The 22,200-nt window shown below is 49.3% G+C and overlaps 4 protein-coding genes across 8 annotated transcripts in view; 3 read left to right on the top strand and 1 right to left on the bottom strand.

Moving 5' to 3' along the window:
* Window positions 1-2,472, top strand: part of LOC102029966 — a 21,866-nt gene extending 19,394 nt beyond the window's left edge. Inside the window, exons 13-16 of the mRNA XM_013512889.1 lie at window positions 313-383; window positions 790-948; window positions 1,659-1,817; window positions 1,896-2,472. Of these exons, the coding sequence (XP_013368343.1) occupies window positions 313-383; window positions 790-948; window positions 1,659-1,817; window positions 1,896-2,117 (611 nt within the window). The 3' untranslated portion in view covers window positions 2,118-2,472. The remainder of the gene's footprint in view (window positions 1-312; window positions 384-789; window positions 949-1,658; window positions 1,818-1,895) is intronic.
* Window positions 2,473-3,292: 820 nt separating this feature from the next.
* Window positions 3,293-5,255, bottom strand: Slc35a4 (solute carrier family 35, member A4). Its single transcript, XM_005382020.2, has one exon. It carries the CDS (start codon window positions 5,238-5,240, stop codon window positions 4,266-4,268), a length of 975 nt encoding a protein of 324 aa, XP_005382077.1. The 5' UTR covers window positions 5,241-5,255; the 3' UTR covers window positions 3,293-4,265.
* Window positions 5,256-6,953: 1,698 nt separating this feature from the next.
* Window positions 6,954-14,398, top strand: Apbb3 (amyloid beta (A4) precursor protein-binding, family B, member 3). Of its 4 annotated transcripts, XM_005382021.2 has the most exons (13): window positions 8,354-8,544; window positions 8,816-8,979; window positions 9,062-9,138; window positions 9,860-9,920; window positions 10,097-10,243; window positions 10,366-10,493; window positions 10,740-10,745; window positions 10,876-11,011; window positions 11,127-11,211; window positions 11,492-11,575; window positions 11,855-11,970; window positions 12,096-12,287; window positions 13,852-14,398. In XM_005382021.2, exons 1-13 carry the CDS (start codon window positions 8,496-8,498, stop codon window positions 14,086-14,088), a joined length of 1,482 nt encoding a protein of 493 aa, XP_005382078.1. In that variant the 5' UTR covers window positions 8,354-8,495; the 3' UTR covers window positions 14,089-14,398. The 4 variants fall into 4 exon arrangements, with proteins under 4 accessions (XP_013368359.1, XP_005382078.1, XP_005382081.1 ...); XM_013512905.1 differs by lacking the exons at window positions 8,354-8,544; window positions 10,740-10,745 and adding an exon at window positions 6,954-7,528 and having other exon boundaries at window positions 8,816-8,893; window positions 10,897-11,011; XM_005382024.2 differs by lacking the exon at window positions 10,740-10,745 and having other exon boundaries at window positions 10,897-11,011.
* Window positions 14,399-14,487: 89 nt separating this feature from the next.
* Sra1 (steroid receptor RNA activator 1) lies at window positions 14,488-21,875 on the top strand. Of its 2 annotated transcripts, XM_005382026.2 has the most exons (6): window positions 14,488-15,163; window positions 15,268-15,393; window positions 15,483-15,560; window positions 20,325-20,527; window positions 21,222-21,330; window positions 21,485-21,875. In XM_005382026.2, the coding sequence occupies exons 1-6, from the start codon at window positions 15,007-15,009 to the stop codon at window positions 21,691-21,693; spliced, it is 882 nt and encodes a 293-aa protein (XP_005382083.1). In that variant the 5' UTR covers window positions 14,488-15,006; the 3' UTR covers window positions 21,694-21,875. The 2 variants fall into 2 exon arrangements, with proteins under 2 accessions (XP_005382083.1, XP_005382084.1); XM_005382027.2 differs by lacking the exon at window positions 15,483-15,560.
* Window positions 21,876-22,200: the final 325 nt, after the last annotated feature.

The raw sequence follows: 22,200 nt of genomic DNA on the forward strand, positions 1-22,200 counted from the left end.
ATCCCCAGCCCCCTCTCCACAACTTTTATAATCTGTTTTATAAAGGACTTGGAGACTTAAAGGCTAGTTAACTGCCTGAGTTTATACACCTAAGAATGGGCTTGGCAGCTGGTCCCATTCCAAATCTCTGAGTTTAACCTAGAGTGTTCTGGGAGGAAGGGTGTGGAACTGTCACCCCTAATATAGTGTCAGCAGGTGATAGACTCAGCAGCAAGCTACAGCCTAGGTCTGAAGGGGGAACGCCAAGGTGGAGCTGGGACTTGGAGGCTAGCTAGGGGTCCCCTTCACCTTGGTGTGACTGTTTTCCTGTAGTGGCAGGAAGAAGAACATCTCTAGGGCCTGCACTCCACCAAAAGCATTCTCTCAGGAACTCTGAGGAACAGGTAATACCTCACACACCCCAGGAATGACTGGAAACTGTTGAGGGGAGTGAGGAGTTGCAGAGACCAGCTAACCTGCTCTCTGCTTTCTCTGCCCTGGCATTACGGAGGAACATGGAGCTTCCAGCAATAAAGGACTTGAAGGGCTACTGGATCCCTAGGAAAGAAGCTCTGGGAAAGTCTGTTTTCTTTCTGGGTTGGGTTAGGGTTACAGAATCCCTGTAGTATGGGGAGAGCCAGGGGCTTCTCTCTCCTCACGTGGCATCCCTAGTCTGTGCCCAGGCTACAGGCTCTTCAAGGCCAGTAAGGTCCTAGATGTAGTTCTTGTAGCATCCCTGGGAATGTTGGGCCCTGTGTTCCAAAGCTATGTACACATGACCTTGGCTGAACCTAGACTGACACTCTCTAGGCCTGCGGGGCTCCAGATGTGGCCCTGCAGTTCCTCCTGGCCCAGGCCCAGAGGCAAAGACTACAAGAGCAGCACCAAATTTGGATCCAAGAGGAGTGGAAACGTTTGGGACAGGAGGTTGCAGGCAAACCGGACACAGTCCAAGTGGCTGAGAAGCAGGTGAGAAGAGTAAGTAGGGGACTAGGATCCATCACCAATCCCAACTGACTGGCCCATAGCATCTCACGGCCCTCACAGCCTTCTAGGGGATAGAGGAGCCATTCTAAGTGATGCATACTGTGGCAGGAGAGCTAGGGGCTGTGGAAACAATACATCACCACTGGGGTGGATCAGAGATGGCATTAGGCTAAGACTAACAGAAATCAGCCAAGAGAAATTAGACTTAGCCCCACAAGGACAGTCAGTGTTCACCACAGAGACACCCAGTAAATGTAACTTGTTTGATCAAATTAAGAAACAAAACATGTGGTGGTGGGGTGGAGTGGTGATGTTCTCCGGATAAAACTGTGAGGACAGGTATAGAGGGAAGCAATGGCAAAAAAAGCTCTGGGAACTACAAGCTGTCCTGTCTGACCAGAGCCTAGCAAGTGTGTAGAGAGAGGTAACGCTGCAGAGACAGTGTACCACATCTATGGGTTTGGATTTCATCCTAAGGATGCTGGGGAACTACTGAAAGGTATGTGCCATCTCTGTCCCTTACTAGCCATGGGAATCTGGACAAATTAGGTCACCTCCCTGATCCAGTTTCCAAATCTGTAAAATGGCAACTACCCCATAAGGTTGTTACTGAATAAAATAATACACATAAAGGGTTTAGCAAAAAGTGTGGCGTACAGCTGGCACTTAACGGGCATGAATTATCTCTGAAGTTCTGTGGAGAGAGACAGAAACGGCTCTGGGAGCAGACAGTGCTGAGGCTCCAGGTGGAAGCCCTCCGGGCAGAGCGGGACACGGCAGAGCAGGACCTGGCAGCCCTCTATGACCTGCATGTACAGGCCACCCGTGCTCAGACATGCCACATGCTGCAGGTCAGTGGGGACAGAAGGTAGGCCCTGAGCTGGTGCCAAGGTTGGTTGGCTGACAGGCATCTGTGTATCTGGGCACAGGTATTTCGAGCCTGGCAGGGGCTGTGGGAGAAGAAGGCCACAACCACAGAGCACCATCTTCGTAGCCTGCTGGCTGATGTCCTGCAAGACACCATTCATCTGGCCTCACAGACCCAGGAGCTTCAAGCCCAGAACCAGCAGCTTCAACTTCAGCAGTGTGCAAGCAAGCTTGGGACAGTCACACTGGATCCCTGCCCTGGAGAGAAGCCTGGTGATCAGTAACCCTTCAAGGACAGTTTCCTTCCTCTTCATTCTTGGGAGTCCTAGAAGGGAGAGGAGGGTGGGACATGACAATGAAGTAGAACCTCATCACAGGTAGTCAATTCCATTACTAACCACATCTCACTGTGCTGGTTCCTGCTCAGTGAGACTTGTACTATTTCACTTTGCCTTTTCAGGTATTTTGTCAAAAGTACAGTCAACATACTTAGGTACTATTTGATCTTCACTTCAGAGATAAGGCAATGGAAGCCAGAAGAGGTTAAACCCAAGGATGATCAACTAAGTTAGAATTTTAAATTCAGGTTGGCTAAGCCGGGTGTGGTAGCACATGCCCGTAATCCTAGCACTTGGGAGGCTGAGGCAGGAGGATCGTTGCAAGTTCCAGCAGAGCCTGGGCTACAAAGTGAGCTCAAGGCCAGCCTGAACTGCATAGCGAGACCCTGTCTAATCAGGTTGGCTATGGCTGCATCACAGAGTCGTTTATAAGCTTCCCTTTGCATCAGAATTACAAAGCAAGCTTAAGAAAAACAAAAAACCTCAAACATCACTCCCTAAGATTCTCCTTCAACAGGTGTGACACAGGCCTGGCACTTTTTTGGCACTGGGAATGGAACTAGGCAGGGCCTTTGCAGGCTATGCATTTGTTCTACTACGGAGCTATTCCTACCCTAAAACTGTTTGTGTGTGTGTGTGTGTGTGTGTGTGTGCTGGGACTTGTGCTTGCTAGGCCTGTGCTGTGCCGCTGAGCTACATCCCCAGCCCATGAACTCTTACTTTGACAAGCACACCAGGTATTCTACTATGGAAGTAGAGCCTGGCATTCCTCCGGTCATGATTTCAAAGGACAGATTACCACAGGAATTATCAGGGAGGAAATGAGAATCAAAACCACATTCATAGTCTTAAATTTTCTTAGTCTAGTTCGTTCTGCTGGGCTCAGTATCTGCTGTTTTCAAGGTTTTATTCTCCATGGCCCAAGTCTGTGCTTCAGGGAAATTTCAAAAGCTCTATGACAAGGAATAGTTTTAAATACACGGAGTTTCCAAAAGAAATAACGACACTGACCACAGCTAAAAGGAAGTATTTCCTCCTAATGTTACAGAATTAAGATACTCAGGAGACCAGGGGAATATTAGTTTTAAGAAAGATGTACAACAAAGGACACAGGACAACAGTTACCAGTTTTAGGAAGCACCTATACCCTAGAACACTTTATTAAGACTTTATTGCTTATGCAGTTAGAGACACTGATTGAGCCATACAAACTTTCCTTACCTGGTCCCAGGTCACTGTCCAGAGCCTCTCCAGACTGTTGGGAGCTGGGACACTACTAGGCAGGGGCAGGCTCCACACTGGGAAGACAGTACCTCCCAAGATCCTTAGAGGTGGCAGAGGGTTTCAAGAGTGCTCAAGAGTGTAGACTTAAGCCAAGGCCCAGGGACAACACTCCCTGAGACAAGTCAAGCCCCAGCCCCCTCTGGAGTTTCCAGACCAAAGGCTAGGTGTGGGAAGCAGCACTGTGGAGGCAGCAGATGTCTCCAGGCACTGCTATGGGGAAGCCTGGCAGAGTGGCCTGGGTGATGGCTGTGTGATTTGTGGCAAGTAAGCCTTGCTGCATGAGTGGGGCATGAATATTCCTTGGGGAAAGTCATGCACCAAGACTGGGCTGAAGGAGCCAGTATCATGCCTGGGGGCAGTGGTTCTGCCAGGCAAAAAAAGCTACCTGCTGCCCACACCCTACTTTAAGCAACTGTGTTCATGCAGGATGAGACAGGGGGCCTCCCACATTAGAGACACGGTTCAGTCTGGAAGAAGTTGGTGTGGTGGGCAAGTTAAAAAGTTTTCTTGGGCCGGGGATATAGCTCAGTGTCACAAGTGCCTGCCTGGCAAGCACAAGGTCCTGCATTCAATTCCCAGTACCAAAAAAAAAAAAAAAAGGTTTTCTTAACCAAACGCACTCTTTATGTCTCCTAGGGGTACCCCTTCACCCACCACCTCCAGACTAACCTGGCTGCTCTCACTTCCCCAGGTTTTCTCACAAGGCACTTGTTACAGGGCTGCTGAAGAGAGGCTGGGGGAGGCCTGGGAGGTGCTTTAGTGGTGGCACCCAATGTACAGGGTAAGCAAGTGACTGGAGATAGTCAGGGGCTAGTGGCTGCCATAGTACAGGCGCACAGCCAGGCCGATGAGCAGTGTGGCCAGGAAGAAGGTGGCTGTGAGCTGCAGTCGAAGCAGGGCTGCTGAGAGCACAGCATTGACCACCAATGAACAGGACACAACAAAGAGGCGAGTGATGCTGCTGCCATGCTTCATGACAGCGGACATGAGCAGCCCATTGAGTGCTTGGCTCAGCACCACGAGCGCTGCCCATCCTGAGAAACCCTCCAGGAGGCCTGGGCCAGGACCACTGCCTGCATGAAGACCAAGGTTCAGGAGCACACCAAAAGTGTAGAGGAAGATGTTCTGCAGTGCCAGGGGTAGCCGCTGTCGCTTCAGGAGCAGCTCTGTGTACACAGAGGACAAGCCTGAGATGAGGCAGTACAGGCTGAGGAGCAGCAGTCCCAGGGGAGTGATATGGAGGGGCATGGGGCTTGCAGCAGCTGCTGGCGGGGGCCCTGAAAGGGTGTTTACAGAGTCTTGAAGGCCACCTGCTGCATAACAGGCCCCTGCGATCATCAGTAGCAGTAGTGCCAACCCCTGGCGCGCAGAGAGGCGGTGGTGGAGGCAGAGGCAGTACAAGAAGGCTGTGCTTCCAATCTTGAGATTGCTCAGTACCTGGTAGGTGCTGGGGTCCATGTAACGTTGTAGATAGATCACCAGGTTGTTGTTGGCGCTATAGAGCAGGGCTGATAGTGCAAAAGGAGCAGCTTGGCGCCAGGGTGGGCCCGCTGCAGGCCATGCTTGCCAGCCTACCAGGAGGGAGAAGGAGCATAACAGTAGCTTGGTCAGCTCAGTGAGCAGCACAGCTGAGGAGGGACGGAAGGGTACTCGGCCATCTACAAGGCACAGTGCCAGCAATGGGGCATGGGCACCGTACATGGCAGTGGACAGGAGTAGCATCAGGGTCCAACGGGCCTGCCTGTGACGGCCCAGGCCTGGTACACCCCCCTCCTCTACACTCATGCCCCAATCAGACTCTTTGTAGCTACCAAGGGGCAAAGGGATTCGGACCCAATCAAGTTACAGAGCCAGCTCTTGAGAGGGAGAAGCTGTGGTACATTGCCAGAGAGAACACTGAAGATCAGAGTCAGCTGCACATTCCACAGTTAGGGCTAGAAGAGGAAGAGGTAAACCACAGTCTTGGGGTCAGCCCCGTGGAGCCAGGGACAGAAGAAATCCAGGGTACAGGCTGACAAGCCACTGTACAGCCTCTGCAGGAAAAAAAGCAAAGATGAAGGTGGCAGGACAGATGGATGACAGCTGGGGAAGCCAGACAGTGTGTCTGTGGCCAAAAGGCCTCCACCTGCAGGCCCAGTTGCTCATCTGTCCTCCCCCATGGGATCTGGAGCTAGTCGCGACCCTTGCGCAGTGATCGGAAGTAGTCCCTCAAAGTCTTCTCCACGTTGGGCAAAGCATATGCCTGAGCCGCATAGATGCCGGTGCAGGTACCCATGGCAAACCCCAATACTGCTGATGCCCTCAGTTTGGCCACCACATAGCCAGCCAGGAATCCTTTGAGAAATGGGGAGGACAACAGTGAGCCATCCTGCAGAGAAAGATGTGGAAAGAAACTCAGGCAGGCTCTCTCCTTTCTCCACCCAAGAATTACTCATTGTATTACTTGCTTGTCCTTACTCTGGACAGCTGTGGTATTTTCACCCAAGATTTTCTCAAGTGTATGAAGCTAGAAAGAGAACTCAGAGTAGTCCTGATAATACAATCTCAGAATCCTGGGGTCACGCTAGGTGTGGTGGTACACCCCTGTAATCACAACACTCAGAAGCTGAGGCAGGAGGACTGCTGAGAATTCAAGCCAGACTGGGTTACATAGTGAATTCAAGACCACCCTGAACTACAAAACAAGACCTTGTCTCAAAAAAAGGGAAAAAAAAATTTGGGGGGTGGTCAGAAAGTTCCAACCTTAGAAGCCTACAGTCAGAAGGTCAGAGATAGCCAGGCATGGTGGTACATACCTGTAATCCCAGCACTTGGGAGGCTGAGGCAGGAGGATCTTTGTGAGTTCGAGACCAGCCTGGGCTACAAAGTGAGTTCAAGGCCAGCCTGAACTGCATAGGGAGACCCTGTCTCAAAAAGACAAAAAAAAAAAAAAAGAAAAAAAAAAAAAAAAAAAAAAAAAAAAAAAAAAAAAAAAAAAAAAAAAAAAAAAAAAAAAAAAAAAAAAAAAAAAAAGAAAAAAGAAGGCCAGGGATGCCCTAGGAAGTCTAGCCTCACTTCTTGGACATTCCCCTAGTGCTGCTGCCAAACTGACCTTCTTTCCTCATATTGTGCTTATAATGCTGCTATGTGTGCATATGCTCTTCCATCTGTCTGGAAAGTTCATTCTTGCCATGCTGCTACACTAACTAACCCCTATTCTAGTTACCCCCTACTAGATTTTAGTTCACGTACTGTGCTCTTAGGGAAATTTTCCTAAGAGCAAGCCCACCACAACCATTTGGTGAATAAACCTATTCAATATCCTCAAAGCAAGTTGGGCAATGGAACTTAAGGCAAGGGGTAGGACAGCCCATACCTGGCCTACACCACTGTTGACTTCATCTTCCACTCGCTGCTGCAGGCGCTCCAGCTGGTTCTTGAGAAATGCCAGGTCCTTAAGCTTGGGCAGAGAATCCTAGGACAAGGGAGAGGCTAGCTCAGCAGACTGACCCTGTCCTGGACTCTGCTCGTTTCCATGAGGCTGGGAGTTGGGGAGAGTGTGTGTCTTGAGAAATATCTTTCTATAAAACCTTCTCAAGATGGCAACAGTAAAAGAAGAAAAGCATTTAAAAGCACAGAATTGACATGAGGGCCAGGGAGAGGATAACAAATGGAATTTGTGTAAATAACCTGAAAGAACTTCTACAGGAGTCTCATACAGCAAGTAGTGTGTAAGGAAGGGAGTAGGCACCTTCAGTTAGGCTAGGAGACCTTCAATCAAGCCTGGGAGGAAAGCACTTTGGAGGAACTATGAACTCTCTGCAAATGGCCATCAGACTGTCCTGCCTGCTGTCTCAGTGTCTGACAGAGGGACTGGGAGGAACTTAGTAAATGTGTGGGTGATGCTGGGCTTTTAGATCAGTAGTGTATAATCAACTGAAGCAGATCGCTAGACAATTGGGGGATAAAGCTTGTTTCTCCTGGGGCTTTCTTCCTTTACTTCCAAGGCCATCCCAAACTGAATGGGAGCAACTAGAAGTAACAAAGAATGACCGTCGGCAGAAGTGTGAATAAGTGAGTGATTCTGATCGCAGGTAAGTATGAACTTACGAGCAAGGAAGTGTTTGAATGAAGGTGGTATGAATGCGCCTGTGGACTGGAAACGCTGTCTCTGGGTGGTGAGGGTGAATGTCTGCATGAGCGCTAGTAACTGGGCATCGTGATGTCGCCAGGAGGAAACACCTGGGGGGCAATACTCCGCACAGCCCGCCTCACCTAAAACGGCCCTCACGCCACCCTTCACTGAGGTAGCCCATAGAGCCCAGGGAAAACAAGGGGTATCCCCACCTCCGAGTCATATTCCTAAACTAAAAAGTCCTCCCTCCCTGAAGCTAAAAAGGTTGTTAAGTGTAAAGACCAACCCCGACCTAAGCTCACCTCACACTCACTTACCTTGTCATCCGCCATCTTCCCCGCCGAACTTGTTGCGCAGGCGCAGACCCGCCTCCCTCATGCCAATACTGCAGCCATCTTTACTGAGGGCGAAGAACTTCCGGGGCATTTCTGGAAAGGGTGGGGCATTTTCCTAGCACCGAGCGCGAGTGATCTCTCAGACACTTTTACGTGATCCTCCCGGCTGCGTGTGCGCGCGCAAACGACCCAGCGATGATCTCACTCAAGCGCGAGTGCACGCGGTGCACGTTCACTTTGCTGATTTTCCGTCGGCTGCTGAGCTCATAGCTGCGCGGTGGTGTCCGAGTTGGCTGGCGTCTGTGCTCCTCCCTTATCCCCAGGCACGGAAACACGCACCCACTCGAGGCTCCAGACAACCCCCTTCCGAGGGCGGTGCTGCTTAGGCCCGCCTCCCCCCCCCCCCCCCCCCCCCCCCCCCCCCCCCCCCCCCCCCCCACCCCCCGCAATCCGGCCCCTGTCCTACCCAGTGTTTGTGCGGCGCGGATTGGCTTGGCATTGTACGGCGCAGAGAGGCTGGACTTGTAGGTGAAGCTGCTCCGGAGGTCGCGCTTCGCTGAGAGTGCCTGCTGGCGGGGACGCGGCTGGGCTATGCTGGGCAAGGATTACATGCTGGCCATCATTCTGGTTAACTGCGACGGTGTGCACTGAAGGGCCAGACGGGAGGAGTAGGGTGGCGGGGAGATGCGGGAGAAAGGCACTGGCCTCTGGACTCAGAGACGCGGTAGAGGGTTCGTTTCCGTGTGAGGACGAGGGGACAAATAAACCCTGATGTTGCAGTGTCTTTTAAGATTGGGGAGCCGGAAGTTCTACCCTAAGGGCTGCCCCTCTGGAATGGTGGGAGGGTAATGACGAGGTGTTCTGAACTCGCGAATAATATGCCCCTCCTCTGCAATGTGTTGTTCCTATAGATGACTTGTGGGGGGACCAGAATCTGGAGGGGGAGCCAGGCCTGCCCCCTGGCTGGAGGAAGATCCATGATGCTGCAGGTACTTACTATTGGCATGTACCCAGCGGTAGCACCCAGTGGCAGCGCCCAACCTGGGAAGTAGGAGATGCAGAGGACCCGGGCACGGTAGGTGAAATGCAAGGAGCAGGACCTAAGCTCAAGTGTGGATCTAGGCCTCTGGCTGCACTGACTAACCCCTACTCTGCAGGGCCCGAAGGTGGTTTGGGGACTGCGCCCCCCGAAAGGAAGATCTTTCTCCAGCCTGGAGAGCTCTTTGGACCGGAGGTAACAGGGATGGCCCAGACTAATGAAAGGCTTGGGGTTCCATGACACTCAAAAATGCAGCTGGGAGCTGGGTGTGGTGATGCCCGCCTTGATCCCAGCACTCATGAGGCAGAGGCAAGAGGATTACAAGTTTGGGGTCAGCCTGGGCTACATAGTGAGTTCAAAACCAGCCTGAACTGCATAGTGAGACCCTCTCAAAAAAAAAAAAAAAAAAATGCAGCTGGACCTGCAGTCGGTTTTTCAGCTTAGGTTCTGGACTCTGTCTTTTTGGGTCCTGTTCTGGCTTCGTCCTGTATTCTTGATTCTCAGTTTTGGCCCTTGTTCTCAGCTCTTGTCATTAGCTACATGTTCTTTTCTATAGTGTAGTCCTGACCTATCATGTTGTAAACTTTGGCCGTTGTCTTATGTTCTATGGAGGATCCTATTTTGTGTTCTTGATCTCATCCCAGTTTTGGACTCTTACCCACATTTTGGATACTGCTACACATTTGTAGCTTTTATGCCCCATGTCTGGGTCCTGTGTCCTGAATTTTCCATCAAATATCAAGCCATATATGTACATAATTTAATATTTCCTGTGTTCTACCATGCTCAGGTTTTATATTTGTGGAGTTATATTCTGAGTGTCCTCCCTAGCCGTGTGCTGATGAAGTAGCCTTGGCCTCACCATTGTCCTTACTGTAGGAATTGTGGTCCTCACAAGCTATGCTTTCTGTTCTAGTAACTCTCTGACCTGGTATGGTGAAGAATCCTATATCCAGAGTCTGGAAGCAGGGGCTAAGGTGATTTGGGGCTCAGGGCATTGGGGTGATCCTGATAGAAAGACAAGGGGTGCAACTGGCCTGAGCAGACATGATCGGGGTGAAGGGAGGGACTACCATTTGTATGGGTGGAGCCTTGGGCACTTGATGACCGGTTCCACCTGTACTCATTCCTGTCCCTTCCCCCAACTTGTCAGTGCTTTGCAGTCCGTTCTCTGGGTTGGGTGGAGGTACCAGAAGATGACCTGGCACCAGGGAAGAGCAGTATTGCGGTCAATAACTGTATCCAGCAGCTGGCCCAGACGTGTAACCGGAGCCAGCCCCCAGATGGTGCTTGGGGTGAGGTGAGTTGTTTTGCCCCAGAGGGTTCTGTTTATGGTCCAGCAGAGATAGTTGTCCCCAAATTGCTTGTTCTCTATGACAGTCACCTTTAGCTGATCTTTGGGTCAACCTCTGTCCTTGGCAGGGCCAGAACATGCTGATGATCCTGAAGAAAGACGCCATGAGTCTGGTGAATCCCCTGGACCACAGTCTGATCCACTGCCAGCCTCTGGTGCACATCCGTGTATGGGGCGTAGGCAGCTCCAAGGGCCGGTGAGGACTTCTGCATCCCCCAGGCGAGAGCTGCTTCTCCCTCCTGTGCAGGCTGTGATATCCACTGATGCTGGTCCCTGGTACTTGAACCCCTGGACACAGATTCTAGGATGGACCCAGCACTGCTTCCCCTGCCTGGTCCAGCCCTGGTTGGGGAGGGTGGGCCCAGCTCCACAGGGACAGATAGGAGAGAGCCTGAGAGGCTGGGCTGATTCTCTCTTATGCTCCCACATGCTTCTGGAATAGTGACAGGTATGTGACGACCGTGTGCCTTGAACCCCAGCTCTGACTTCTCTACCCCATCCTTACTTGTCCCTAGGTCAACATTAAAAGCCCCTTTTTAGGCATTATAGGTCCTTGCCCCTAACCAGCTCTACCACAGCCCCATTTCTGCCTCTGCCAGGGACTTTGCTTTTGTGGCGGGTGACAAAGACAGCTGTATGCTCAAGTGTCATGTATTTCGCTGTGATGTTCCTGCCAAGGCCATTGCAAGTGCTCTGCATGGGCTTTGTGCCCAGGTACGGGGCCACGGGTAGGGCAGGGAATGTGGGTGTGGAACTAGGGCTGAAACTTCTGGGATAGTTGGCTCCCTCCCCATACCCTGGGCCTTATGCTGACCATATTGTGTTTTAGATCTTGTCAGAACGAGTTGGGGTCAGTGGTGATGGTGCTTGCTGTTCCCCAGACCCCATCTCTCCCGAAGACCTTCCTCGACAAGGTATGGGAGGGAGTTGCTGCACTGTAGAGTCAGGCTGCTTTGGGGAAAGATGGGAGTGGTAGTAGGGGTGGAGAGGGGTGTTTCCTGGTTATTTAACTTCCTTCAAGATGTGTCTGAGCCTAGGGATCTGATCCCAGGGATCCCAAGCCCTGAATTAGAGGAGCATCCATGGACTTTCTTCTATTAGCAACAGCTCTGGCTTGGGTCCTGGCCTATTCAGAAGGGTGGGGAAAGAGATAACTGAGAGAGTTCCCCGGCCAACTTGGTGTGTATATTTCAGTGGAACTGCTGGATGCGGTGAGCCAAGCTGCTCAGAAGTACGAGGCATTATACATGGGGATGCTGCCAGTCACCAAAGCCATGGGTGAGGATGGGGGTGGGAGAGCTGGATGGGCTGGGCTACATAAAGCAAGGGGAGGAGAGTGAGATGGGATCTATCACCCTTTCTCTGAGTCCTCCCATGGCCTTACATAGCCTTAGATGTATTGGCTTTCCCAGTATAGAGTTCTAAGCCCAGTCTCTGCTGTTCTCATCCCATCTTTCTGAATCCCAAGTCAGTGAGAGGGGACCGAGATACTCTTGGCAGAACCCTTCTTTATTTTCGTAACCACTGGGAGATACCACAGTGGGCATGTCCCTCCAGGCATGGATGTGCTGAACGAGGCCATTGGTACTCTCACCGCCCGGGGGGACCGGAACACCTGGGTCCCTGCCATGCTCAGTGTATCTGACTCTGTCATGACTGCATACCCCATTCAGGTACCAGCAAAGGATGAGGTTGGTGGAGGGTGAGCAGGGATGCTGAGGGGGCCATTGCCTGCTGCTGGAAGAGAGTGGGTCTAGCCAGTCCTTGGCCCTCTAGTGACTAGGTGTGGTGTGGGCAGGCAGAAGCCAGTGCAGAAGAGGAGCCACTGTGGCAGTGCCCTGTGCGCCTTGTGACCTTTATTGGTGTTGGCCATGACCCTCACACCTTTGGCCTCATTGCTGACCTTGGCCGTCAGAGCTTCCAGTGTGCAGCCTTCTGGTGCCAGCCCCATGCTGGGGGACTCTCTGAAGCTGTGCAGGCTGCCTGTATGGTGAGTTGGGGGGGGACAGGTGGGTGGGAGGGGTGGTATTGCTTTGCTGCTGCTCTGTACTAGGGACTGAGCTCAATGAAGTTCAGCAGCTTCTCCACAGATCACAGGCCAATGATCTAGCGCTCACTGGTTCACAAATATTTTGGCCCTCATTCTGTTTTTAGTCAGTTTTGGATATATTCCAATATTTAAAGGCCAGGACATTTTACATAGTAATTGCTGTGCCTGCTTTTCTTTTCTCCCCCCCCCCCCACGTTTTTTTTCTGGTACCGGGTATTGAACTCACGACCTTGCGCTTGTCAGGCAGGTGTTGTGCCATTGAACTAAATCCCCGGCTCCCTATGCCTGCTTTTCTTGGAGCATGAGGATCCTTGATAGGGTTTACACATACATTTCAGCATGCATGTGGAGTTGTGTAAGGGCTATGCCTAAAGGGTTGGCATTGTCTTGCCTGACCCTCTCATTAGGTTATTTCTTGGCATCTGTGGTTATCCAAATGTTTGATGCTTAAGATCCATTAGTTCAGTTCATTTACTCATTGAACAAATGTGAATGCACAGTATGAGCACCACACTTGACACCGGGAAATCAGCAGTCTAGAAGGCACAGCTTTTGCCTTTACAGAGCACTTAGGATAAAGCAGAAACACACCAGAAAGTTGTACACCACCCGATGCTGAACAAGATGGCCTTTCAGGGTTGAGGAAGGCTACCTGTAAGAAATGATAGAAAACTGAAAGGCCTCAAGAGGAAGTTAGCCAGGTGGAGGGGAGTATGGTAAATACGCCAAGCACTATTGGTGACAGAGATGTTAGCAGATTAGAGTATCTGAAAGAATTTAGTGTATGTGGTGTGCAGGGAAGATGTAATGAGAGAAGAGGGCAGAAAGAATGGCAGAAACGTGGTCAAGGAGAACCTTATAGGTCAGATGATAAGTTCATTTTGTCCTGAGATACTAGGAACCATTGAAGGATTTTGAGCAGGAGAGTGAGGTCAGATTTGTGCATTAGGACAACCACTTCCTCTATAGTAAGGTGAAAGATTTTGAAGACACAAATTAGGAGGCAGGAAAGAAGTTCAGAAGAGATATGATTGGGGCAGTTGTGTTGCCTAGTAAAGCTGCTTTGCCAGGGAGCTGGTCTGCTCCAGTGAGAGAGCACAGACAGCATGGTAGTAGGTGAGGTTAAGAGTACAGGCTGTACAGTCAGAACTAGGTTTGAATGACAAGTCTACTAGTTTGTGGCTGTGACCTTGGGTATATCATTTATTTTCTCTGAGTCAATATCCTCATTTGCAAACTGGGGATAATAACACCTCAGAAATAACTGGATAAAGTTAGATTAGTGTACAAAGGACAAAGAGTGTAGCCCTCCTTAAGTGCTCAGTAAATGTGAAGTTCTGTGTTTTCTGTGTTGAGCTGTTTGGGAATGCTATAGGGTGTGCTGCTATGCCAACTATCAGTCTTGTATCAGACAGAAACCTTGGCCAGCTTGCTGCCCTGCAGAAGCTTTCAGAGAATCCAGGGGCAGAGAGTAGCCGGATCTTCACGTTCCCCTTCTCCCTAGGTTCAGTACCAGAAATGTCTTGTGGCCTCTGCAGCTCGAGGCAAGGCCTGGGGTGCCCAGGCCCGTGCCCGCCTGCGGCTCAAGAGGACCAGCTCCGTGGACTCCCCAGGAGGTCCCCTGCCTCTCCCCCTACTCAAAGGAGGGGTTGGGGGTGCAGGGGCAGCCCCTCGAAAGCGGGGTGTCTTCTCTTTTCTTGATGCCTTCCGGCTGAAACCGTCTCTCCTCCATATGCCCTAAAGTGATATTAGAGGGCTGGAGAAGGAGGCTCTGAATCTGTGCCCAAGTCTATACCCCTCTATTCCCCAGGGGCCTGTAGCTTCTCACCTGTCTTCCTACCCCTGATTCTTATCTACCCTCTATTTATTTCCCAATTTATTATTTATATCAGTGACTGAGAGGACCTGCACTACAACTTAGGCCCCTGGTTCCCACTTCCTTTCCTTGCGTCCCTTCGTTCCTTGCCCCCGTCCAGCCCTGGGCAATTGGCTCTACCTCAGCAACACTTCATAGCAAAATCAGTGCAAATAAAAATCCCTCAGTGACCTCACTAGGTGTGAGTATATTGGGCCTGGGATAGGACTGGGGGCCATAACCTGTGTGAGGTGTGTGCTTGGTGTTGGTGGCTGTCAGTAGTCACCTGAGGGCATGGATGTGATGGAAGTCTGACCTTAGTTCATTCAACATTTCTATGCTCTGCGTGAGGCATTAAGCTAGGCATTGGGACTATACGAATCCCACCTTTACGGTATTACTGAGAAGACGGAAGGAGGCAAAGGAGATAGAAGATAACATGTAGGACAACTAGAAAGTCTCAAAGGGTTTTGGGAGCTCGGGTGACACTTCAAAGTGGCCTAAGACATCACAGAAAACTTCTTGAAGAGCTGACATCTAAGTTTTGAAGGAAGATAACTAGTTAGCAAGCCTAGAGGGCAGTGGACGGAGATGAGGCTCCAGAGGTCGGGGTTCACTAGATCACACGGGGAGGAGGAGGTTTTAGGCTTGAACTTGCACCTTAGAACAAGTGGGAAAGACCGGACAGAGATTGGACTAGGGCTCTAGGAGCACCAGCTCCTTGGAAAAACACCCTCGCTTGGTGCCTTGTGACCAGGACCCCGGGGATCATTAGCTGAAGGAGATACCTAGTCCCACAGGGAGATGGTGCGGTGCCCTAAGACGGGCGGCTGTAAGTCTGCCCCGCCTCAAGCGCTCGGAGCCCCGGCTGGCAGAGAACGCGGAGCGGCCGCCTCGGAAGTGACGCGCTGCCGCGCTGGCGGTGCGGAAGTGGAGATGGCGGAGCTGTACGTGAAGCCGGGTGAGGCGCGGCCAGCGGGGTGGGGGCGCACCGCCTATCTCCCTGAACCCCGATACAGCCTTCGAGCAGGTCGGTCTCGTTTTACACTTCCCCTGTCTCTGCAGGCAACAAGGAGCGCGGCTGGAATGATCCGCCGCAGTTCTCTTACGGGCTGCAGACCCAGACTGGCGGACCCAAGCGCACGCCGCTCACCAAGAGGATCGCCGCCCCCCAGGATGGATCCCCGAGAGGTGCGTGGGGTCCCGATGCGCTAACGCCCGCCGGGCAGGGGCGGGCCGACGGTCAGGCTGGTCTCCAGGGCCTGTTTTCCTCCTCCCAGGACTCCATAAGGAAAGGTTGGGATCCCAGGAAGGAGGTCAGGGCAGGCGCTTTTCTGAGTTTCCCTTCTGCTGCTCAGGTCAGTAAGTGGAATTTTGATTTTAAAAAGTAGCCTATGTTTTCATCCTGTGTGATCTCAGCGAGACTATGCCCAAATTATTTATATTACTTTGAATTTTTTATCCAACCTAGACCTTTTCCCAAAGCCTCATAGTGGTATATGTATGTTTTTATGTCTTTACTTGGGTATGTAGTAAGCACTTCATACTTAATGTGTCATTCATTCAATCAGTATTTTTTACTAAGCACGTAAGAGGGCAAACTAAACAGGGAAAGACAAATGATCTCTGTTTTCATGAAGTCTGTACTGTAGCGTTGAAAATAGATAAATTGGTGACAGGGCTTGTAGGAAAGTAAACCCGGGTGATGTGTTACTAGGTAACAAAATGAGCTGAGGGGCTGACATTTGAGATCTGCATTAAGTCAGCCTGCAAAAATCCCAGCACTCTGAGAAAGGCCGAGGCAGGAGGAAGACAAGCCCAGCCTGGGTAACAGAATGACTCTGAAATCCTGTCTCAAAAATTTAAAAAGGACTTGGGGTGGCCGGCAGTGATGGTGCCCGCCTGTAATTCCAGGACTCCAGAGAGGCTGGGGCAGGAGGATCGCTACGAGTTTGAGGCCAGCTTGGGCTACATAGTGAGTTCAGGGACAGCCTGAATTTTGTAAGGAGACAGTCTCAAAAACAAAAGGCTGGGGACTTACGTAGTTCAGTGCAGAGGCCCAAGATTCAGCCCCCTCCCCCAAAGATCAGGCTCAAAAACATTTTAGGCATGAGAAGCAGCTAGTGCCAAGGCCCTAAAATAAGAAGACATTTGGCCGTTTCAGAGACTACAGAAACAAAATGGCTACAGTGTAGTAAGTTACACCAAGATAGGAGTTTGTATTTTAATTTATTTAAAGTTGGAAGGCACTGAAAAGTTAAATGCTGCCTGTGCATCCCCCCACCTCCAAATTTCCCAGGCCAGTAAGTAAGCTGTAGTCCTCCCAAAGGGTCTCAGGTTTCATTCTTTCAGCATGCCTCCATGCTTTCCCCTGCAAAGGAATGATACAGGGCAGTGGTGGAAACCTGTGGCATGTGTGCTGTGTTGCAGTGGGCTGCTTGTGTCACTGAAAGCTCTAAAAGGTTTGCCATCGCTGATATAAGGCATAGTTTTTAACCTCAGCACTATTGTTATATAGGTCTAGATTATTCCTATTTGGGGAACTGTCTTTGTCCTGTAGGTTTTTGAGCAGAAACTCTGACCTCTACTTACTATATGGTAGTAGCACCCACCCAACTGTGGCCAGACAGCCTCAGGGGCAAAGTCTCCCCAGTTTAGAGAACCACTGACTGATACACATCTTCGAAAAAAAATCAATGTCTTGTGCAGAAAACAAGGTTTTTGGGGGGAAGAAATGCAAAGATAAGTCAAGAAATTACTGTGTTGATATAGACAAGATTTAATAATTTGATGAGGATAGTAGCCATAGGGGTGGTAGGAATTGGATGATGGATATGTTATGGAGAAAGGAATGACAGACGAGGAATCGATAAAACTTTCATTTCTTTCTGATAGCAGATTGGGGGACACAGATTTTTTTAGAGAGAGGAAAGAGGCTTTTGGTTTGGATAATGTTTAGTTTGGGCTATCTTTGGGAGAAGTCTAGGCTACACTTAGAGAAATAGTCACACTCGTATGGATATTTGATGTTATAGGCTTGAATAAGGTTACATAAAAGTGTGAATAGTTGCCTAAAGAGGATCCAAGACAAGGTCCTAGGCCATTCCAGCATTTCAAGGTTGTGTGGAGAAGGAGTCAGCAAAGAAGACTGAGAACTAGCCAAAGAAGAATATGAGAGAATAAAAATGACTCAACAGCGAAGAATGCTGCTGCAAAGTCAAGCAAGAAAGGGACCATTACATTTGGCAAACACTGCAATTTTTTTTTTTTTTTTTTTTTAAACACTGCAATTGTTAAGATGACCTTAACAAGCACAGTGTCTGTGGATTTGGTGAAAACAAAGTCAGCTGGAATGGCTGAAGATAATATGAAAAATACAGAATAATTACAGACAATTCGTTTAAGAAATTCTGTTAAGTAGAGTGTCTGAAAATGGAATGGTGTGAAGGGAGGGTTGTCTTGAGCAGTACTGTATCTACTACAGAATGTTTATATGCTGATGAGTAACTCAGTAGAGAACCAGAACTGATGATGCAGGAGAAAAGGGATAATTGCAGGAGGGGGGCCTGAAGACAGGAGAGGCTGGTTTGCAGACTACAGCAGTGAGATGGCTTTGATAGCAGCAGGAACCTTTGCCCTGTAAGAGGAGGAAGAAAGTAGCCAGAGATGTAGTGGGTTAGTAGAACTGGTGCTGGGAAGATAAGAGTTCCTGTTTGATGACAAATGTTTTCATAGTGAAACATAAGGCAGTGTCAGATATAGAAAGACAGTAGGAAGATGAAAAAATAATTTTCAAGAGTGGGAAAATGAGGGAGTATGGCGCACCTTTTAAAATCTGTGGCCATGGGAAGTATTAAATTATAAAGTGTCACAGCATGGTTCTGTTTTTCCTTACAAGTGCAGGCAATGGTCTAAGTAGTAGAATGGCTTAATAAGGGGCGGCGGTGGGGGGAGAGTGACAGCGAGATGAGGGGGCTGTGTGTGTGTGTGTGTGTGTGTGTGTGTGTGTGTTAGTTTATAAAGGAGCTGTTGTGCATGCTTGTAATCTCAGCATCAGGAAATTGAGGCAGGACATCACAGCAAGTTTGATGCCAGACTGGGCTACATAGTTTGTGGCCAGTGTAAACTACGTAGCATGACCCTGTCTCCAAAGAAAGTATTTATAAGGGACTGATATTTATTTATTTAGTCTTTTTGAGACAGGGTCTTGCTGTGCAGTTCAGGCTGGCCTTGAACTCACTTTGTAGCCCAGGCTAGTCTTGAACTTACAATAATCCTCCTGCCTCAGCCTCATCGTGCTGGGATTACAGGCGTGTGCCACCTTGCTTGGCTAGGGACTGATATTTAATTCCTCACAAAATCTGAATAGTTGAGCTGGAAGTGTGGGAAGAAGGGATGATCAGATTTTGGAGGTGATACAGTACTGTGAGCAAAACAAAGGGGAATGAAAAGGTGGGACAAAGTGATCATAGAGAAGTAACAGTGGTCAGGTAACCAGAGGGCAGATTATTAATGCATAAATTATCCTTACAGAGGATGATGCCTAAAAGGTTTTCTTTGATACTGGGAATCAAACACAGGACCTCGAGCTTGCCAGTCAGGCACCGTGCCCCTGAGCTATATCCCCAGCCCACCTAAATGTTCTTGCCTCTCCTTTTCCAGTCTTTCTTCACTTTCTTCACTCCTTTCCTTCACCCCCAACCACCGCATGCTATTGCCCTGCACCTCCTCCTACGTAAAATCTCAGACAACTCCATTTCCTCTCCTCCTCCACCGTAGTCAGTACCAGCATTCTTTCCTCTGTTAACCAGAAGTAAGTCTGGTCACATTACCCCGGGGCTTTATAAACCTGTGGGGGCTTCTCAGGACTGTTTAGGTCAGAACCAAACAACTCCGGATCTGGATCCTGTGCTTAATCTCTCCAGTAACAGCTCCTATTACTTTCTTCAATGCTAGTAATTTCCAGCCATACAGGCCTTTTTTCTCCCCTTGAACAAGACTGTCCCTGCCTTTTGAACACTGCTCTTACCTCTACACAGTACTTGTTCTTTCAACGCTTTATAGATGGATTTATTGTATCCCTTAGTTCTCAACTCAATAAAAACTCTAACTTGGAGTAGTTTTTGCTGCACACTAATCTGTCAGCTGCATCTATATTCATAGTCGTTATTGAAGTGTTGTAACCCCCTGTTTTATGTTAGAGGAACCCAAGTTTAGAGGTTACAAATAACTTGTTGGAGGACACAGATCACATGAGCTGAGGTGAGCTGGGAAGGCTTTCATTCCCGCTGTTCCTCTTCTTCGCAGTCTCTTTGTAGCACATAATTTGATAATATTCTTGTGTTTTTTCTCCTCTCTCTCTAGAATTTAATTTCTCTGAGGCCAGGAACCCAGTCCATTTGTTTTTTTTATCCTTGGTACCTGGAAAACTGTATAATAGGGATTTTATATACTTTTTTTCTTTTACAGTACTTGGGATGGAACCCAGTGTCTTCATTGAGCTGTATTCCAGCCCTTTTTACTTTGTGACTGGGTCTTGCTCATCACTAAGTTGCCCAGGCTGGACTCAAATTTGTGACCCCTCTGCCATAGTCTGGAATACTGGGAATATAAGCATGTGCTACCACACCTGGCTTTTTCCCCGCTAGTCCTGGGTTGAACCCAGAACATCTTGTATGCTAGACAAGCACTCTACCACCTTGCTACATCCCCAGGCTTTTTTGGGGGTGGGGTGAGGGTATGTCTTACTAAGTTGCCTGGGCTCTCCTTGAACTTGTGATCACCATGCCTTGGAATTATACATCTGTATCACCATACCCAGCTTTTATACCCACTTTTGAATGAAATGAGTTGTCCCATAGAGTAAGTTCTGCTTAGAAGTGAGTTTATTTTATTTTATTTTATTTTTTTGTCTTTTTGAGACAGGGTCTTGCTATGCAGTTCAGGCTGGCCTTGAGCTCACTTTGTAGCCCAGGCTGGTATCAAACTCACAACGATCCTCCTGCCTCAGCCTCATGAGTGCTGGGATTACAGGCATGCACCACCACGCCGGGCAGAAGTGAGTTTAGAATGGTTTCTTATCTGTTTAAGCCATGTTGCTCAATTCTGCTTTACCTTTTCAGTTGCTACCTCAGAGACTTCTGGGCCCCCTCCAATGGGGCCTCCACCTCCTTCAAGTAAGGCCCTCAGGCTCCCACCTGTGGGGAGCTGCCCTGCCTCCAATGTGGAACCCATGGGTTTTCCAGTCACTGAATCTGAGGCTTTGATAGAGGATGTGCTGAGACCTTTGGAACAAGCATTGGAGGACTGCCATGGCCACACAAGGGTAAGCCCTGGCACTCCAGGGGCAGAGAGTACTCCTATCCATAGCCAGATGCAGCTATGGCTTCCAAAGGAGAGAGAGACCCTCTGAGCAATGGCTTCTAATTCTTTTATAGTTATGGGCCCCTTCAGAATCTGCTAAGGCTTTCCCAGGAAAATGAACATAGGATGTCAAGAGGTTTCATAGAACATCTCAGTCAGTCGTAGAGGCTTACAGGAGTAAGAGTTGAATTCAGCTCTCATTAGTAAAAATAGCAGCATGATTTTCTGTACGTTCAGGTCATTCAGAGAACACACTCCTAACTGGGCTCAGAGAATATATACTGTGCTCAGCAAGGGAGAGAGTAGCCTCTACCTATTGTTTCCTAAGCTCTCTGGAAGCAAGGGCTCAAGGAAAGAGGAAGTAACATTGTAATGTTACCTTTTCAATTCTTAAGTTTCCTTGTTTGTAAAGTAGCATGATAAGATTCTAAGAAGTCGCTGAGATTTAAGAATTCTAGCCATATCTGCACTTTTTCTTGGGAGGAGATCCATAAATTTCATCAGGTTCTCAGTAGGGGCCTCTAACCTTTGTGTAAAGAATCAGAACTCTAGCATAGAGATCCAGGCCATGGAAAGTAGGTGCTTCCCAAGAGGTGCTGCCTTCCCATCCCCCTGCTGGGCTGGCAGCACTGAGTGAAGGGCCTTGTGTCTCTCAGAAGCAGGTATGTGATGACATCAGCCGACGCTTGGCACTGCTACAGGAACAGTGGGCAGGAGGAAAGTTGTCAACTCCTGTAAAGAAGAGGATGGCACTACTGGTGCAAGGTATGGGTGAGTTCCTTAATGTCCTGGAAGTCCCAGGTACTGCCATAGTTGGTGGAGCTGAACAGGTACTGCAGCTGTGACTTACTGGGAAGAGAGGCATGGAAGCTACTGTCTCTTTTATCCCAGTCTGCTTCCTCAAGTTCTCTCTCCTCAGAGCTTTCAAGCCATCGGTGGGATGCAGCAGATGACATCCACCGCTCACTCATGGTTGACCATGTGACTGAAGTCAGTCAGTGGATGGTGGGAGTTAAAAGATTAATCGCAGAAAAAAGGAGTCTGTCTTCAGAGGAAGAGACAAATGAAGAGAAATCTGAGGTAGCAGCTGAGAACCAGACCATACCAGGCTTTCAAGAGGCTCTATAATCCTGGTGGTTCCCCAGACTCACACCATCTGCTAGGCCTTGGTGCGGGAGGTCTTTTCTCACTTGGCTCCCTTTTACCATCAGAGAGACTGTCCCATTGGGCCTGGGCTACAGGGAGGTCACTTGTAACTATAACGTGCATTTCAATAAAAAACATCTCAATGGTGGGCACTGGGCAGCAAACTGGTTCCTTCTGATCTTAACTGTCCCATACCCTGTGAATTTCTATTCTCCCTCCCTCCACTCATTATAAGCCTTGCTGGGCTTGGCCAGATTGTTGCCTGCAACTTTCTCAAAATTAAACTGAAGAGTACATTTGCTGCTATATGGAACACCCCTGTCTTTAGATGATATCATCCCAGCATCAGAACAGACCCAGATAGCACAGGGAGACTTTGCCCTGAAGAAAAGTACTCCTTTTTGAGTTTTGTTCTGTTTTTTTGAGCCAGGGTCTCACTATGTAATTTAGGCTGGCCTTGAACTGTGTATACCCCAGGCTGGCGCCAAA

This window comes from Chinchilla lanigera, unplaced genomic scaffold, assembly GCF_000276665.1.
Source record: "Chinchilla lanigera isolate Chin_1 unplaced genomic scaffold, ChiLan1.0 scaffold00017, whole genome shotgun sequence".
NCBI classification, from domain to species: domain Eukaryota; kingdom Metazoa; phylum Chordata; class Mammalia; order Rodentia; family Chinchillidae; genus Chinchilla; species Chinchilla lanigera.